General features: G+C 42.8%; 1 protein-coding gene across 2 annotated transcripts in view; it reads left to right on the top strand.

The window, feature by feature from the left end:
- Window positions 1-18377, top strand: part of ZNRF3 (zinc and ring finger 3) — a 931882-nt gene that overhangs the window by 885741 nt on the left and 27764 nt on the right. For both annotated transcript variants that reach the window (XM_044068463.1, XM_044068465.1), the window contains exon 8: window positions 16403-18109. In XM_044068463.1, coding sequence (XP_043924398.1) covers window positions 16403-18109 — 1707 coding nt within the window. The remainder of the gene's footprint in view (window positions 1-16402; window positions 18110-18377) is intronic.

Genomic DNA, 18377 nt, shown 5'->3' on the forward strand with positions numbered 1-18377 from the left:
AACAAGTCAGTGGTTTTGGAAGTACAGTTTAATTGTAAGTTTAATGGAGAAAGATGTAGTCAAAAGATGTTGTCAGGTATAGAAGATTCCTGTACTATGTCCTGTATCTACCTAAAGACAGTCTGAAAAGACAGTCACCAGCAAACCAGTTTGGACTTAATTGATTTGGAGAGCTTCATCAGTTTATATTTTAGGCAGTTGAGATTATTGAGAGTATAGGGGGGGAGATTCAGTTGGGCATTTAGAATTATAGTATAAGTAGGGTAGTTATAGGGTTGAGGCAGTAAGTTGAGCCATTTGAGCCAGCCTAGAGAAGAGCCAGCCTAAGTCTGAAGGGGTGGTGAGTTCTGTTTTGGTACTGAAGAATTAAGTTGCCACGTTTTTTCAAGTTGCCAATTAATTTACTGGTGTAATAATAAGGGAAAATAGGAGAGGCATAGCATAGTATTTATAAGATAAGATAAGTGGATTCTAGTGTGATTAGTTCTCTGGTGTTCTAGGTTTAATAATTTCCTATTTTTATAGGGATCCTGTTAACTAATTTTGTAGTAATGATATGGTGTTGATCGAGAGTTATGTTATGGTTATTGGTTATTGTTTGTTGTTGAATCAGGTGTTGGTGTAGTTGGTAGTGTTGGAGGATGGAGAATGAAAATGGGGGGTGGAATGGGTGGGTGGGGTTCGAAAAGTGATTTTTTGTTTAGGAATTTTTTAGGAAGAAGGTTTCAAAGAACCATGTTTCAACTGTATTAAATATGTTTTCAAGTAGTGGTAGGTGATCAGTTCTGTATGGATGGTGGCAGAACAAAAGGGTCGAAATCATTGCATGTTGCACAGGTTGCTTGCTTGTGGAATAGCAGATGAAGATCATTGAATGAAGAGAGAGGAAGGGAGAGGAATGGATGCCCTGAGGGACTCCGATGGAAAAAAAGAAAAGAGAAGAGTTATGGTTATGACTGCTTGTTTTGTCTGTTTAAGATATGATCTAAACCATTTAATAGCTAGGTTATCATCAGAGAGACGAGAGAGATGTTAGTTAAGAAGAGAGAGAGTGATTGGACCATCGAGCTTTTGAGAGATCAATGAAAAGAGCAGAAGAGAGAAGATTATTGTTGCGATTTTTGTTGATAGTATCTATAAAAGAAATTTAACTTTAACAGATCTCAAAGGTGATAATAGAGAGGTAGCTATAGGCTTACCTCTAGCTTTGTGGACTCTCTCAGTACCATAGCATAGCCCTTCCCGAAGGTTAAGTATATCAGGTAGCCAGGAATTTAAGAGAAAAATTAAGTCTTTGCCTTAGTTTTCTGTGGTAATCCAAAAATTCTAAGGTTGAACCTTCTTGCACTGTTTTCTGTATTGTCAATTTTATTTAATAACCCGGTGTTTTGTTTTAGGAGATATGGAGGCTGCGGTGGTGCAGTGGCTAGCGTTGTTGCCTCACAGCAAGAGGTTCATCGGTTAATTTATTGGCCGGAGCACCTTCTTTGCAGAGTCTGCATGTCCTCCCTGAGGTCAAATGAGTTTTAAAGACATGCATTAAGTGTGTGTGTGCATTCTGTGAAGGTGGGTGCCAGGCTGGCAACTTGACACTGTAAAAACACCACTGCCAATCAATCTGCGGACCGGTGATCTGCTGTGGCACCCCTAATGGGAGAAGCTGAAAGACATTGCTTTGCTTTTTGTTTTAGGAGATATTCAGTTTGGTTTTCCTCTTCTTTCAGTCTTCCATATGTGTTACTCAAAGCATTCTCCATGTCTTGAATTTTTATTTGGTGTTGTTGAAACATCTCCTTAAAAATGTCCATTTTTTTAGAGCGTTTTGCCTTCAGTTTCTCCAGGTTCTACTGGAAGCCATTCATTTTCATTAATAGTTCCTAAAGAGTAGATGCTACCAGCTGCATATCTTTTCTCAAAGAAGTTTCAGTGTGACATTGTTTTGTAATGTTCGTTTTATTTCACAGGTAATTCTCCGAGTAATTCTGACATGAATTTTTTTTTTCAATATTCGAAGCTAAATAAGTTTATACAGTTAGAAAATAGTTTATGAGGGAATTTCAATAGAAAATTAATTTCTTCCTGTAATATTTCGATTAATCTGCAGAGCAGTAAAAAGTTGCTGCTCTCAATTGGCCATCTAGGTTCTACCCCTCCCATTATTTCTCTTTTCATATAGCCCAATGAAGCATGTCTCAGATTATTTATACCCACAAGACTATGACAGTATTGTGTTGTTGCCTGGCGTGTGTGACTTGACTGCATGCATGATATTGTGGATCCTGGCTCCAGGTAGGCAACTGACCATTTTCTTCTCCTTGTTTAACCTGCTGAGTGGGGCATCTGTGTGTCACACAGTGGAGTCCCCAATGACAAGAGTATACAGCTATACTCTGTGGCATATTGTCTACACAGAGGCGACCTCTGCTTAACATACAAGGCCATGTCAAACCCTGAGCTGTTGGACATGCTCCACTTAAAGAAATCCCAATTCCTCAGTGCCACACGCTCCAGGGATCTAAACCTTGTCATCACAATGAACAAAACATGCTGAAGGGATAGGTTCCTGACCCAGAGACTCCCCATACTCTGGAATAGACTACCCATACATGTCAAGCAGAGCGCCTCATTGGCCCTCTTCAAAAGAAACCTTGATGATTGGATGGGAGATAGGAAATTCACCCTGGGGATCATGTCAGTCTCCCTGCTAGACAGGGGTCCAGAGAAGTAAATATTGTGGGAAGAAATATCCAGGGAATTGTTATGGCTAGGCTTGCATAGGCCCTAGGGCCAATAGCCTAGTACCAACCTATAAACCTATTAGGTAAAGTAGATGCTTGCCTTCTGGGCTTTGTTCTTGGAAGACCATTGGGTGTAGGCTTGCATGAAATGTTTGGTGTTTCTTTTGGTGTACATTTTAGTAGTTGCTAAAGAGCAGTGTTACCATTAGGTGGCTTTGGAGGCCTTTTAGATTTGTGAAGTTTCTTTTAAGTGCCACAGCATAAGACAATCTGTGTATTGTGAGTGGTATACGTAAGGGATGTAATGTGGGTATTCTTGACTTCCTCATCTGCATGCAAGATTTGTGTCTGCAAAGACGTTGGATATTTACATGTCTTGCATACTTATATATATAATGATGAACTGGTTGTCTGAGAGCATTAGACAATTACTACATTGTCTTAGGATGCCCAAATTTACCAAGGTGTCTACAGAGGCTTTAGGAAATTGCAAATCCACCTTATCCAGTCCTATAATAGGGTGGGCTGTTTAGGATTAAGGATCAGGTTTTAACAGGGCTCTCCTAACCTAGGAACTATACTTTTTGGAAGACAGGTGTTACTGTCCAATTAGGGACAGCAGTGTAGTTTGGAAGTGGAATAGAGTGATGCAAAATGAGTTTGAGAAACTGGAAAAGAAGCATTTGAAAAGTAGCACATATAGTAACATTCTCAGAGGTGCTGTCTCTATATGTTATAGGTGAGAATGAGATGTTTCTAACAGCTGGTGTAGAGCTCCATACTTTGACTTCACTTTGATCTTAGTATGTACTTGAAGGGAATAGGCTTGTACTGGTATGATAGCCTGATTGTGTCCATTAGGAAAATAGTAATCAATCATAAGTGATAGGTTTATGTGTTTTGTTATGAGAAAAGCAGAGAGATCTTAGCATAACCCCACCCCCAAAATAATAGAATCCTTACTGAAATGCACTTTAGAAACGGTTACTCAATAAAGACAGAAGAAAAATACCATGGGAGTAAGTGCCACTACCTATGTCTACAGGCAAGCTGCCCAAGAAGGTGGATGTGATGGAATCGGTGTCTTAGTGGCAACCCCAGAAACATGCCACACAGAGTCACAACTGTAAATACAGAAGGGTACACAGTGTACAAGATAGACAAGAAGGGTAAAATATGAGGAATTGTGTGTCTCTTACTATGAGCCAAGAGCTCAGAATGACAGAAGAAATTAGTAAGTGAGAGAGAGACACGGAGATGACTCGGTCAGATTACACTCAAGAAAATAAATGATAATGCATTTTGCACCAGGGATTCTGCTGAGAATTCTGAGGTGAATAGCAAAGGAATGTGAAATTAACATCCCATAAACATTCACATTGCAGAGAAAGGAGATATGCTGTATGTTGTTGACTGGTTGGTGGGTGGGTATGAATGTTCCTGATGTTAAGTAGAATACACTGTCTGTAGAATATCTAACAAGATCACCATTAATGCAAAATAGTCAACATGAAAAACGCAGTTGTTACCGAAATCTGGTAGAGTAAAAGTAGTCCAAGACTTCATGTATACAAACAGAGATGGAGTATGCAGGTAGTCGCCATTTGAAAGTAAGGGTACTAGACTGTAGAACAGCAGACCTTGAAAGACAGACTGAAGGTGTGGATGAGCAAGACAGTGTCAGAACTGTCATCAGAGAAGCAACAGATACTTCTGTGAAACAAATATGGATCAGAAGTACTGGAATGCCTCAGTTCTTAAACAAACTAGCTTGGAATATGACAGGGAATCTTCTGTCATTCAAACTTAAAGAGGTGCAAATGGAGTAGGACAGAAAACAGTATTGGTAAAAACAGACGAATGCACTAAAGGCAGAATAAAAAAAGACCAAAAGTAAGAAGAAGAAAGTCTTCTTAATCAAGAAGTGAGCTGCAACCTTCTATAGAAATGTAACAAAGCAAAGAAATAGACATAACAATAAATAAAATGGAAACAGTTAGCTGGAAAGGCTGAGAAAAAGCAGGGATAATATACCTGCTTAATGCTATCAAAGAAAAATAAATGAAATTAAGAAATACTACCAATGAATAGGTTCATGGGTTCATAGGTAGGTACTAGGTTATTGGCCCTAGGGCCTTTATAAGCCTAGCCAAACGGTACCCTGGCTTTCGCCACCCAAGAAAATTTTTTCCTGTGCCCCTGTCGAGCAGAGCCACAGAAGTGATCCCCAGGGTGAATTTCCTATTTCCCATCCAATCATCAAGATTTTTCTTGAAGAGTGGTAATGAGGGGCTTTGTTTGATATAGATAGATAGTTTGTACCAGAGTATAGAAAGTCTCTGGGACAGGCATCTATCCCTCCAGCATGTTCTGTTTATTGTGGTGACAAGGTTTAGGTCCCTAGAGCGTGTAGCTCGGTGGGATTGGGATTTCTTTAAGTGGAGCATGTCCAACAGCTCTGGGTTTGACATAGCTTTGTATGTTAGGCAGAGATCACCTCTGAGTAGGCGATATGCGATGGAGTAAAGCTGGAGTTTTTTGAGATGGTCTGCATAGGGCATCTGTTTGAGGCCGGAAATCCTCTTTGTGAAGTATTTCTGCTGCCTCTCCAGTTGTTGTAGATGTCTTGTGAGGTACATACCAAAAGGGGCATTGTATTCTGTAATGGGTCTAATGAGTGATGAGTAGAGGGGAACAATGACCTCTTTTTTCCTGGATGAGAAACCTTTTTTGATGAGGTGTGCCACGTAGAAGGATTTCCTGACTACTGTGGCGATGTGATTATCAAAGGAGAGACTACTGTCCATCTGTGTCCCAAGGTCTCTTATCACACTTTCGGTGTTAAGTAGACTACCGCCTATGTGGTAGTTCATGGGTACAGAGTTTTTACCAAAAGGGATGACAATGCACTTTTTTGGCATTGAGCTTGAGGCCATGGCTTTGACACCAGGCATCTGTCTCACTGAGGCCCTTTTGTAGGATGTCCACATCATTAGGAGTTTTGATCATGGCTCCTAGTTTGCATTCATCTGCGAACTTCATTAGCCAAAGACCTTCAGTATTAGCCTGTACGTCAGAGAAGTAGATACCAAACAGGAGAGGGCCAAGGACTGAACCCTGTGGTACTCCACTTGTCACTGGTCTGAAGTTGGATTTGGAGTCTGCTACATTCACAGTGTGGGTTCTGTCAGTGAGCCAGTTGGCAACCCATCTTGTGATATAGGGATTTATACCTAGTTTAGTGAGTTTATCTGTAATTCCAGAGTGGGGGATGGTGTCGAAAGCCTTGGTGAGATCTAGATAGGCTGTGTGAACCACCTTACCCTCATCTACGGCTTTGGTGACTGCTTCAAAAAAGTCTATCAGGTTTAGGAGACATTATCTGCCTTTTACAAACCCAAACTGAGTAGGGTCCAGAGTTTAGAGATTACCAATGTCATTGTTTATAAGTTCAATGATGATACATTCCATAGCCTTGCAGACCCGGCTCATCAGGCTAATGGGGCAGTAGTTCCCAGAGTCCGTGGTGGCTCCCCCTTTGTGGAGTGGGATAACCGTTGCTGTGCACCATTCACTGGACACAAAGCCTGAGGTGAGGCTATGATTGAACATGGTTCTTAGGTGGGGTGCCAGTTCGTTCTGTAGTTCATGTAGAACTCAGCCTGGGATGTTGTCAGGTCCCATGAATGCTGTGTTCTTAGCTTTGGAGAGTGTGTGTTTTTTTACCTGTTCAGCAATGATTACAGGAACTTTGCATTCTTCCAGTATAGAGATGGGCCCTTTAGGGGATGAGAGGGGGGTAAAGTTAACACTGAACCTACCTCTGCCAGGATGTTGGTAATATCAGTTGGTTCTGTATATTTAGTGTCATTGTGCTGTAACTCAGAGCAGATCTGAGTGTTGCCATTGAGATTCCTGACATAGCTATAGAATGCTTTGTGGTCATCTTTAGAATTAGTGGCGATTTTGTTTTCGTAACTAGCTTTGGAGGATTTTATGAGGCTGACCAGGGAGGTCCTCCAATCATGGGAGTTTATTCTTTTTTTGCAACCGTTTCTTTCTTCTGTTGTAGAGTTTGATGTCCTTCAAGAATGCAACTGCAGTCATAACATATGGGTTGTCCTGCCTCAGGCAGCCCTCGGTCGGCCGGATTCCAAAGTCTGGGTCCGATGTTGGCTGATGTCGCATTTCTCTCCGACGTCAGAGCGGCTGGAGTACATAAGCATCAGCCGACGCCGTCTTCTTCAGTCTTTCTTGCCGTGCGGTGCCCGAAGCAGAAGCAGTTCGCAAGTGCCGGTCGGTCAGCTCCTGTATTCTTCGAACCAAGTCATCAAAAGCTAAGTACCCGCTGGGGACCTTTTCTTGCCTCAGCCGATGTCAGAAATTACTGAAAAGTAAATAATTGTTTGTCTTGTGGTAAACAAATACCTCATAAGGATTTCCACTCTTACTGCCTCCCTTGCCTTGGCCCAGACCACGACGTCTCGGCCTGTGCCGCCTGTGCTCGCTTTAACAAGCGCACTCTCAGGCGGGCGGAGTTCGCTGAAGACTTTTTCGCGATAAATTTGATTATACGATGCCGCCGGAACAACCGACAACGCAGACTCCTAAGAAACGAAAAGACCGGACCGACATCCTCAGCCCGTCTTCCACCGACACCACGCCAAAATTAACCGAGTGCTCCGGTTCCCTGAGGCAGTTATTCCACGGCTCGAACCAAGACACCACATTACCGATACCTCCGATTCGAGGCCACTCCGACGCCAGTTATTGACTTTCCTCCGGATACTGAAACCGAGGAAATGCCCGAGACCATTGCTGTGGATAAGGTCACTCCTGCACGTGGAGGGCTAGGCCTCCCATGTCCATGTCTATCAAGGCCTACACACGGGCCAAAGCAGCCAGCAAGACCAAGCATCTTTCTGCTAAGACCTTACCTCAGCCTACTCCTGAAACTCAAATCATGGCTATGGCAGATTTAATTTCCCTGATCAGAGGTTCCCAGGCCCACCCTGAGAGAGGATCCCAGACTCCTCCTGATAAGAGGCCTAGGGTTGAACCCCCTGATCCTCTCCCCACTGATGAAGATTCTGAGGACTCTGTTCACTCCGAAAGCCAGGAAGAGCCCTTCCAGACCTATGAGGATTCAGATGCAGAGGACTCTATCCCTCAGCTTCTCCTCCTGAGGATATGTCTTTTGGGAAGTTCTGCATTCCATGAGGGAGCATTTTAAGTGGCAAGGCCAGGAATATTCAGATTCCAGAAAGCGCCTTCAACCTTCCTTAAAAGCCCCAACACAGACCCTTAGCTATACCTCCTGTGCTTGATATTTTGGATGATTTATACTCTGACTCCAGTGTTACCCTGATACTCTTCCTCCTGCTCCTGTCAAGCCTGACAGATACTATAGGGTCCCAGAAACCCATTCTCATTTCTTTAGGGCCCATGCTGTTGATTTAGAAACAATTTCCAGGGCCTAAAGGTTTCAGCTACCACCTCCAAAACCCTTTGCCTCCGACAGGGAAGCAAGGTCCTTAGAGAGATGGGGAAGAAGGTCTACACCTCCACTACTTTATCTATGAGAGCTCTCAATTGTCTCTTTCACATGTTTCAATATCAGGATTTCCTGTTAGATGATTTACAGAAAAGATTGGCCTCCCTGAACCTTTAGATAGGAAGTCTTTGCAGGAGGCTGTACACAATTCTCAGCAAGTTAGCAATCACTTTCTACAGTGTGGATATGATGCATTGGAAGCTTCATGTAGGGCAGCTATGACAGGCGGTCATTCGTAGACATGCATGGTTAAAAGATCAACCTTTACCAGATCATGTTAAGGCAAAACTTCTTGCACCCTTGGAAAGAACAAGCTTTTTGGTGCTAATGCTAAAGATGTGTTAAAGTCCATTGAGGAAAAAGCCAAATCAGTTCAGACAGTCAAAGATTTCCTCCAGGTTCAGCCACCTAGATTCAGCAGGAACTGGCCTTCTAAAAACTGGTCCTTTCCTAATCCTGAAAGATTTCAGAGGGGCAAAAGCAGGCGTGCCCGAGGAAGAGGTCAATACAGAGGATCCTACAGGGGACGACAATGGCAACCAGGAAACCAAAGAAGTGACACAGGGGTTTCTCCCACCCCACAGGGACATTCTCAATGACTTTCCTCTAGGTCCGCTGACCAAGGAGCAAGCAGAAGCTCCTTTGGAAAATTATCTCTGTTTACAAGAAATTGGCACAAACTAACAAAGGACAAATGGATTTTGGACATTATAGACCACGGTTACAGGTTCCATTTTCATACCTTGCCAAGAAAACTGGGTATGCCAAACCTGCCACAAAACCAGAGGGCAGAGGCTATCAAGCAAATTTCTCTGCTTGCTCAGATCAAAGCAATAGAAAAGTTCCACAACAAGAACAAGGTCAGGGATTTTACTCAAGACTGTTCCTTGTTCCAAGAAAAGAAACTCAATGGAGACCAATACTGGACTTGTCCGCTTTAAACACTTTTCTCATAGTACCAAAGTTCAAAATGCTGACTCTACAGCAACTCCTTCCCATGCTGGGCAAGGGGTCTTGGCTGATTACTCTGGACCTCAAGGAGGCATACCTGCATGTCCCTATCAGACACAGCTGCAGAAGATACCTCAGATTTCTTGCAGGGCCAGAGCATTATCAATTCTCAGCATTGCCATTTGGCTTATCTACTGCTCCCAGAGTATTCACGAAATGCCTGGCTTCAGTAATTGCTCATTGCAGGCTCCAGGGGATTCAAATCTACCCATACCTGGACGATTGCCTCATACAAGCGGATGACAAACTAACTTTGACAAAAAACTTGAATTATGTCATACATTTGCTACAGGCTCTGGGATACATAGTCAACTTTCAAAAGTCAAGACTTCAGCCATCCCCGCAAATTACCTTCTTAGGAGCCAAACTAGACACAGCCTCTCAAATGGCTTACCTGACAGAAGACAAGCAAAAGAAGCTAACTCTCTACTTCAAAACTTTAGCAAAGCTCACCCAGATGACTGCAAGGAGATTCCTACAGACCCTGGGTTACATGGCATCCTGCATTCTCCTGGTACCACTAGCAAGACTACACATGAGAAAGCTTCAATGGTACCTGTAAAGCTTATGGTCTCAACACAGCAACAACCTAGAAGCAACCATACCACTCATTCCATGTCTTCAAAAGGAATTTCTATAGTGGGCCTCAGTAAGCCAGTCAAACACAGGTATGTCATTCAAAAAACCTCAGATAACACAGACCATGACCACAGACGCCTCAGACCTTGGATGGGGGGCGCTCATGGAGGGCAGATGTATTCAAGGACAATGGTCTCCAAAGGAAACACATCTGCACATCAACCAAAAAGAAATGCTGGCAGTAATGCATGCCATCGAGGCCTTCGGACAACAACTACAACCAGGCCACCTACTAATACGGACAGACAACACCACTGTGATGTGGTACATAAACAAGCAGGGGGGGCACTCATTCTTACCCCCTTTGCAGACTGACAATGAATCTTTAGGAAAAATCACTGAGCCTAAACATACAGTTGCAATCCCAGTTTGTTCCAGGCAAAGACAATGTTCTGGCGGACAGTCTAAGCAGGAATTTCCTAGACCCCCACGAATGGAGGTTACATCCAGAAATCTTTACACTCACTTCGACATGGGGCCGGACATAGACCTATTTGCCTCCCACCTCAATCATCAAATACAGAAGTTTTGTTCAAGGACATATCATCCAAAAGCATGGAAAATAGATGCTCTCGTTCAACTGGAGCTCCCTAAAAATCTATGCATTTCCACCTCTGCCACTGATGACCACAGTGTTACTAAAGATCAAAGCAGAGCAGCCCAAGGGGATCCTAATAGCTCCAGACTGGCCAAGACAGCACTGGTACCCACTACTATGGAGCATATGTCACAACAAAACATGGGCCCTCCCTCAATGGCCCCAACTTTTGACTCAACACAACTTCAGGACAGTTCATCCCAACATACAGATGCTACAGCTAACAGCTTGGGAGATCCCATGAATAACCTCAACCTACCTCTTTCAAAAGAAGTTCAGCGGATACTGACAGAAGCCCGCCGACCATCCACCAGAAAGGTTTACTCAGCCAAATGGATGAGATTCAGCATTTGGAATACCACCAAGGGCCATGATGCATCACTTTTGAGCATCCCACTCATCCTGGAATATTTGGCAGATATGCTACATAATCGGCTCTCATACTCTATAAAAAATACATGCTTCAGCTATCTCAGCTAGATACAACACTGATCCACCTGTGTTTTCACATCCTTTGTTAAGGCAATTTCTTAGAGGAATCAAGAATATAAAGCCCCCAAGAAAGGCACCAGTACCAGCTTGGGACCTCAACTTTGTCCTAGAAAAATTGACTTTACCTCCCTTTGAGCCAGCAGCTTCTGTGGATTTACAATTTCTCTCCTGGAAGACAGCATTCCTGTTGGCCATTACCTCAGCAAGAAGGATTTCGGAATTACAGGCCCTAATGGCTATACCACCGCTCATAACTTTTCACAGAGACAGGGTCTCTTACGAACCAACCCTACCTTTCTCCCAAAAGTGGTATCTAGGGTCTCTTTAAATCAAGCAATTCACCTGCCTACCTTCTTTCCCAATCCTGAGAACAAAGGGGAAAGACTGTTGCATACCTTGGACATTCACAGACAGCTTTGCTACTACCTGGACAGAACCAAGACCAGTAGGAAGTCTGATCAGCTTTTGTAGCTACGCCTGGAGTACAAGGAAAAGCAATTTCAAAACAGACAATTTCTAAATGGATTGGACATTGCATCAGATTCTGTTATTCCTTCCATGGAAAGAGTGTGCCAGCCAATGTCAGACCACACTCCACCAGAGCTACAGCCACCTCTACAGTATTCTTAAGAGGGGTGCCTACAAAAGACATTCTAGAAGCTGCTACATGGAGCTGTGCATACATTTTCCAAACACTACAACCTTCCTCTATATTCCAGATCCAGAGCAGGCTTTGCTTCTGCAGTCCTGCAGGGATTGATAGCTACACCATCCTTTTCTTAGAGCATTCCACCTCCCCCAGCTAAGCTATGGTATTCAACCCATATGTTATGACTGCAGTTGCATTCTTGAAGGATATAGTACAGTTTTGTACCTACCATAAATGTAGATGCCCGATAGATATGCAACTGCAGTCGGGTTTTCCCTCCTTCCCTCTATGCCTTGGTGCCACTCCTATCCCTGTTACCCTTAGCTGGGGTTATCTGTTATGGTGTATCTGTTTATTGCTTATTTATTTGTCTGGAAATCTGTTTTATCTTCCAATTTGATTACAGCCTTCCTTGGAGGGCACCTGGCATCTGGGGCAAGAAACACTGAAGAAGATGGCGTCGGCTGATGCTTATGTACTCCAGCCGCTCTGACGTCGGAGAGAAATGCGACATCAGCCGACGTCGGACCCAGACTTTGGAATCCGGCCGACCAAGGGCTGCCTGAGGCAGGACAACCCATATGTTATGACTGCAGTTGCATATGTATCGGACATCTACATTTGTGGTAGGTACAAAACTGTACTTTTATAACAGGGGACCACCAGATTGGCTTCCTTTTTTTGGAGGATAGCATCTTGGTTCTGTTAGGGATTGCACGATCCATGCACTCGTGTAAGTGCTTATAAAGTGCATTTGTGTAGGATTCAGCAGTCATACCTCTATTGTCCGTCAGCATGGATGTCGTGAAATTTGCCACTTCTGTATTAAGAAGCGTGAATTTGGCATTGGAGGCATTTTTTACAGTGGTTTCCCTAATGGGGGGTGGGGGTGGGATGTGGATGTCTAGGGTGATTAGCTTGTGGTCAGATCCGACCAACGAGGAATTGACCTCTGGTGTGGAACACCAGTTGGCCATGTTGGTAATGACCAGGTCTAGGATATTTCTGCCCCCTGGTGGGGGTGTGGATAAGTTGATCCAAGGTGTTGGAATTTATGAATTCCAGAAAACGTTGAGCACAAGAGTTGGTACATGAATAGTTTTCCCAGTTAATGGTGGGATAGTTGAAATTGCCCATTATTAGGGTGTTAGGTTGTACCCTAATATTTTCCAGTGTATCAAGAAATGAGGAGTTGGAATCCTGGGGCATGGTGGGGGATCTGTAGCAAGCTACAACTTGGATTGTTGTCTTGCCCAGAGTTAGTTGCACTTGGATAATCTCGGATGCATTATGCTGAGCAACTAGCCTGGAGGTCTGGATATCCTTAATGAATATGGACACGCCTCCGCCTTTAGTGTTTCAGTCCAGGTTAGGTGGCCAAAAGGTGTGGTATGAATTATAGCATGGTAATGCAGGCGTGCTTTCTGGAGCTTTGAACCAGGTCTCTGTTACTGCACAATTGTCGATGTTCTCAATTTTAAGGAGTGGCTCGAGTGAGTGCATTTTGAGGTTTAGAATTCTAGCATTGAGTAGCATTACTCTCAGATTTTGCTTGCTTGTACCTGTCACGGTGGTGAATTTGTCATTTGAACCTTGCCTAAAAAGGGCACTATACTGGTGCCAACAGCCTTAGCCAGTATCCGGAATTCAAAGGGCGACAGGTGCAGGCCATCTCTGGCAAAGCATCATGGTTTGTCAATCATGTCATCCCAGGCAGACAGATACTGGATCCTCTTAGAATGACACCAGAAGCTTAGCCAATTGTTGAAGTGAATCATTTTGTCCTTGTACTGTGGTATCATTCTGGGTGATGGCAGGATGCTACTCAGCGCTAGGGTCATACCTGCCTGGGCTACAAGATCGGACTTCTTTTTCTAATAGACCAAGTGTTTTCCTTCATCCAAACTCTCTCCTTTAAAATTCCCTTTATGTCACAGTGTCTGCCTGTTACTTGTGTATCCTTGTATTGTTCCTGTCTGTCTGCATCTTTCATGAGTTCCTATTTTCCGCCCGGTTTATTTTTTTAACCATTACAATGGCACTTATGTGCAATGCATGGGTCATTTCTTTGCAGCGAGTGTCCTGTTTTGACATATTTTATTTATTTATTTATTTATTTAACATTTGTTGACCGGGAATGTCCGACTAGGTTCCACAGAGCCTGTTTTCAGCGGAGGCCCAGGGAGAAATGCTCCAGATGCATGTCTTTGGAATGCTTTTTGGAACCATATTTCTTTTGGTTTTGATATAGAGACATTGAACAAGTCTGTGTTGTTTTGCTGTATTGCTTGTATTTTCTTTGAGTTAATTTTGCTTTTATCTCTCTGTATCACATTAACGTACTATGCTCTGCACTTTCAATTCTGTTACTTCCAGTTATCTGATCCTGGTATATTTTGCCCTGGTCACATTTGTATGACACAGTATCATTTTTGTACATTGTTTCTGTTGTGTTTCAGATGTTGATGTCATGTCTTCCAAATCAAATTATTATGTTTTCCATGCTTTTTTGTCTGACTGATGTGATATATTGCCACTTACTGTGTTTTATTTGTATTGCATTTTTATGGATTTTTCTCAAGAGGTCTCCACAGTAGACTATGCCTTGTTTGGTAATTTAACAAAACGTGAATAAGTGAAATAGTCTTGAATATTTATAAATGTTTTAATATCATCCATATTTACATCTGACATGAGAACAAGAGAAGGACAACTGTTTTCCTCAGTCTAATATGCAGATGAATCAATAAGTTGCTCTTCCTTTGCCTAGAACCACACATTTTGTTTGTTTTATTTGTTTTAGCTACTTGCTTATCTAGTTCTTTTGGAGCAGGTATAATGTTTGTTTTGGCATTTGGTAAAATAAATAAACAAATAAAAGTAAAATAGTTTAATATGATGTAATGCCACACAGAAGGTTAGTGAATAGACTGAACTGACTTAAAATGTATCCTAATGCATTCTTACCAAATGACATAATGGTTGCCATGGAGGTTCAGTACTTGGGGTGGTCATTTTCAACGTCTCCACAGCAGCATGGAAGGAAAACCATGCCTTTACATAGAAATGTGCAACAGGGCTGTTGAACACTTAGGTGTAGAAAGGGATAGAACAGGACTTTATTAGATTGAATGCATGGCTGTAAAACATAACACAGTGCAGAAAGATACAAAATAGTGCATTTGAAGTAAAACATCCACAGCAGGTGTACAACATTATATGTGAATTAGTCACAACCGCAAAAGAGGAAACATTCTTCAAGCAGGCATACATCAGATGAAGAAAGGTGAGCAGGCAGTGTGAGAAAACAGCAGAGACGCCCAGTAAGGTAATTGTAGGCATACTAAGAAATATCACATGTAAAAAATAAGAAGTTGTTATCCTGCAGATAAATGGTTATGTACAGTTCTTGAGACCAAAATAACAAATCTTCATAAGCTCATAGACTCAAAGATAATTACTGAGCTAATGACCCTAGGGAGGATCTTTTTAAGCCTAGACATACTTCCCAGAGAATTAAACCCTGTTTGTTTTGTCTGTAAGCTAAACACCTTAAACATTATGCCACCTTCCAACCCAAAGATGTAATACAGAAACACTACAGAGGCAGCAGTGAGAATTGTGCATGGTCTGCTTCAAAAGCTGTGTAAAAGAGAAAAACAAGATGTGCAGTCCTGGAGGAGAGAGGTGGGGGGTGCATGAATTTCAACATCTTTGTGTATATATCTTGGAATCCACAGAATATAGGTGGTAACGTCTTTCAGAAGAGACCATAGGTGAAAAAGAGTACAAAGCTTAACAATGCAAGATGGGTACTGCAGGACAGAAGCAAGGAAATACCATTTACAGAACAGACCATGTCTCATTTTAACAGCCCTTCAGAAAAACTGCTGAGATGGAAAACAGTGAAGCAGTTCAGAAGTGACTGAAACAGTCCTTTGGCAATTATGTTAGTGTGTAGTGAAAACAAGCTGTTTGAACCAGAATCTGCCTGTTATTAGAGGGAGTTTGAGTAATAGCAGATTATTTCATCCTAGTGGCCTTTGTCTAAAGTCAAAATCCATGTTTCAACAATTTTAATAGAAATGCACAGAACTGCTGACTTGGATGGTAAAATTTTAAGCCCATTAGAATTTCCCTGAGCAGAACCCTTTATCTAGCATTGCCCACCTTTATCTTATCTACTGTGGAAGAAGACTGTTACTGTGAGATGGAACAGGACAAAGTAAGTGTGTATAATTTACAAAAAAAATAAAGAGGATAAATCCTAGTGACTTAACAGTTAATAGTGATTCTGGTATTTGAGGTAATTAAAAACAGCACTTTATATGTACTGAAAAGAAAAGATTAAAGTCTGACATAAGAAAAGATTTGCAAGTTTACAGTTAAAATAAGGTACTGCTTTTTTTAAAGTTCTTCACTTTTGGCATAGCCAAAGGTACCCAAAATGAAATAAAAACCCTGCCATAAAGCATGGCTGGTCTTTATCTTTACCCTGTAAATGTGCTTTGAAATATTGAACTGGTATTTGTGTGTGTGTCTCTTTCATCTGTTGTTTTAAAATTTAACGTATCTCTTCAGTTCCACAGGGGTGTTTCCACACATACATTTTGATTACATAAACTTGTCTTACTGTGGTCTTCAGTGCTTTCTTGATTACATTTTGTGGTCTCACTTGTTTACCATTTTGTTAACTGGTTTCTGTTTTTGTTTTATTTCAGAACAGAAAAAGGGAACATCTGGCCCCATCTGTACAGACAATGGCAACTTAACTCAAAATCGGCAACAGAGGGTTGTGCTTCCTGTACATTACCCAGGAAGAGTTCACAGGACAGGGCAAGTAATTGCATATCCCACAAGGACCAGCATGGATGCCCATGGCAACCCAATAACAATGCTCACAGGAGAACAGCATGGGCCCCAGGAACTGTACCCAGCACAATCCAGTACATACACTGCAAGTTATGCACCAGTACACATAGAACATACATTGAATAGCCACCACTGTAACTTGGAATACAGACCATATCCCCAGAACAATGCATTCAGGAGACCCAGACTTAGTGGACACAACTTTGCACGTCCATCTTGTTTCCCTCCATGTGAAACATTGTATCAACATTATTACTTTCAGGGCCTTAGCTACCCACAGACTGATAGCCAGCAAGGAAACATTGCCCTTAAGAGCCCCTCTCGTGCCTTTCAGCCTGGAAGTAAAGTGCCGTTCCCGACCCTAATGCACATGACACCAGCATCCCACCTGGACAGTGGCAGTACCTCAAGCTTCAGTTGTTACCATGGCCATCGCTCCCTCTGTAGTGGTTACTTGGCTGACTGTCCTGGCAGTGACAGCAGCAGTAGCTCTTCGGGCCAATGCCATGGCTCTTCTAGTGACTCCATGTTGGACTGCACAGAAATGAGTAACCAGGGAGTGTATGGCAGCTGTTCTACCTTTCGCAGTTCCTTAAGCAGTGACTATGATCCTTACATATACCGGAGCAAGAGCCCATGCATTTCAGGGGATGCTGGTGCAAGCTGGAGTGGTACAGTGCTCCATGAGGACCCTCAGATAGATGAACTGTCTGTACAAAGTGTGGAATGTCGGCCTATGCAGCTTTCTTCCTCAGGGGACCAGCTGTCAAACTGTAGCATTGAAGTGAACCACAGCAATGGCTCATTGCTAGAACACAGAGACATGAATGCCGCTACCTCAGACACAGGGCCAGAATTCATGTCAGATGCTGGCATGGATGCTAGAAACTGGAAAGGAGTGGACCCATTAGCCATAGCCCTGCTGGAGCAGGCCTGCACAGGCTGTTTCCTACCTGCAGACTGTAAAGAGGCTGAAACTACTTCAAAAGTGGATCACAAGGCTTTGTTTTTAAATGTTTCATGTTGTGGCACATGTGGCAGAGGAGCTGAGAAAAGGACAGTTGGCCCATCTGTGGCACAGAGCATGTACAGTATTAATCAGGACCATTTGTGTCTGGCAGATCCTGTCAGATATGAAGGTTTGCCTTGCTGCTTCTATGAGGAAACAAAAGTGCAGCGGGGCAGCAGCTGCTATGCTGATGACTATGCAGTAAACGTGCAGTATACCCTCACAGATGACCCACTGAAGAGCTGTTATCTTAGTGCTTGTAACTTGAGCCAGCGCATCCCGATCATTCCTGAGGACATGGGGTGTGAACTGACTCTTTCCATGGATTGTGAGGGGGCCCAGCTTTGTGGCCTGAGGGGAGGACCAGCCCAGACAGACATGCATCGAAAATTAGAGGACAGGGTGAAGAAATCCGAGGACGCATGCAAACTCTGTCCCCATCAGACCTTGTTTAACCAGCAAAACTATCTACAGGAAGAGGATGTGACAGCCCTGTTTCAGAGGAGCAACTCAGGATACCATGAAGCAACTGGAAGTAATGTTGTAGGTGAGTATTGAGACCAAATGGACTGAATTACACTGCAGATACTTCATTGTGTCACTGCACTTAAGAAATTAAATAAAATAAGTTTTCATCCTTAAAATACAAATCTGCTGTTGGGTTACATGTGAACTGAGCTAGCTTTCCTAACCACTAACCACTACCAGGGATCCTTCTGCTAAGCAATGTGTAGATGCCCAGAATGAATAATGTTTATCGTAGGAGCCAGTGCTTTGATATAATTCCTTATCTATGGCAATTAGCATCTGGTAGA

This window comes from Protopterus annectens, chromosome 4.part0 (genome assembly GCF_019279795.1).
Source record: "Protopterus annectens isolate FY-2018-M chromosome 4.part0, PAN1.0, whole genome shotgun sequence".
Taxonomy (NCBI): Eukaryota; Metazoa; Chordata; order Ceratodontiformes; family Protopteridae; genus Protopterus; species Protopterus annectens.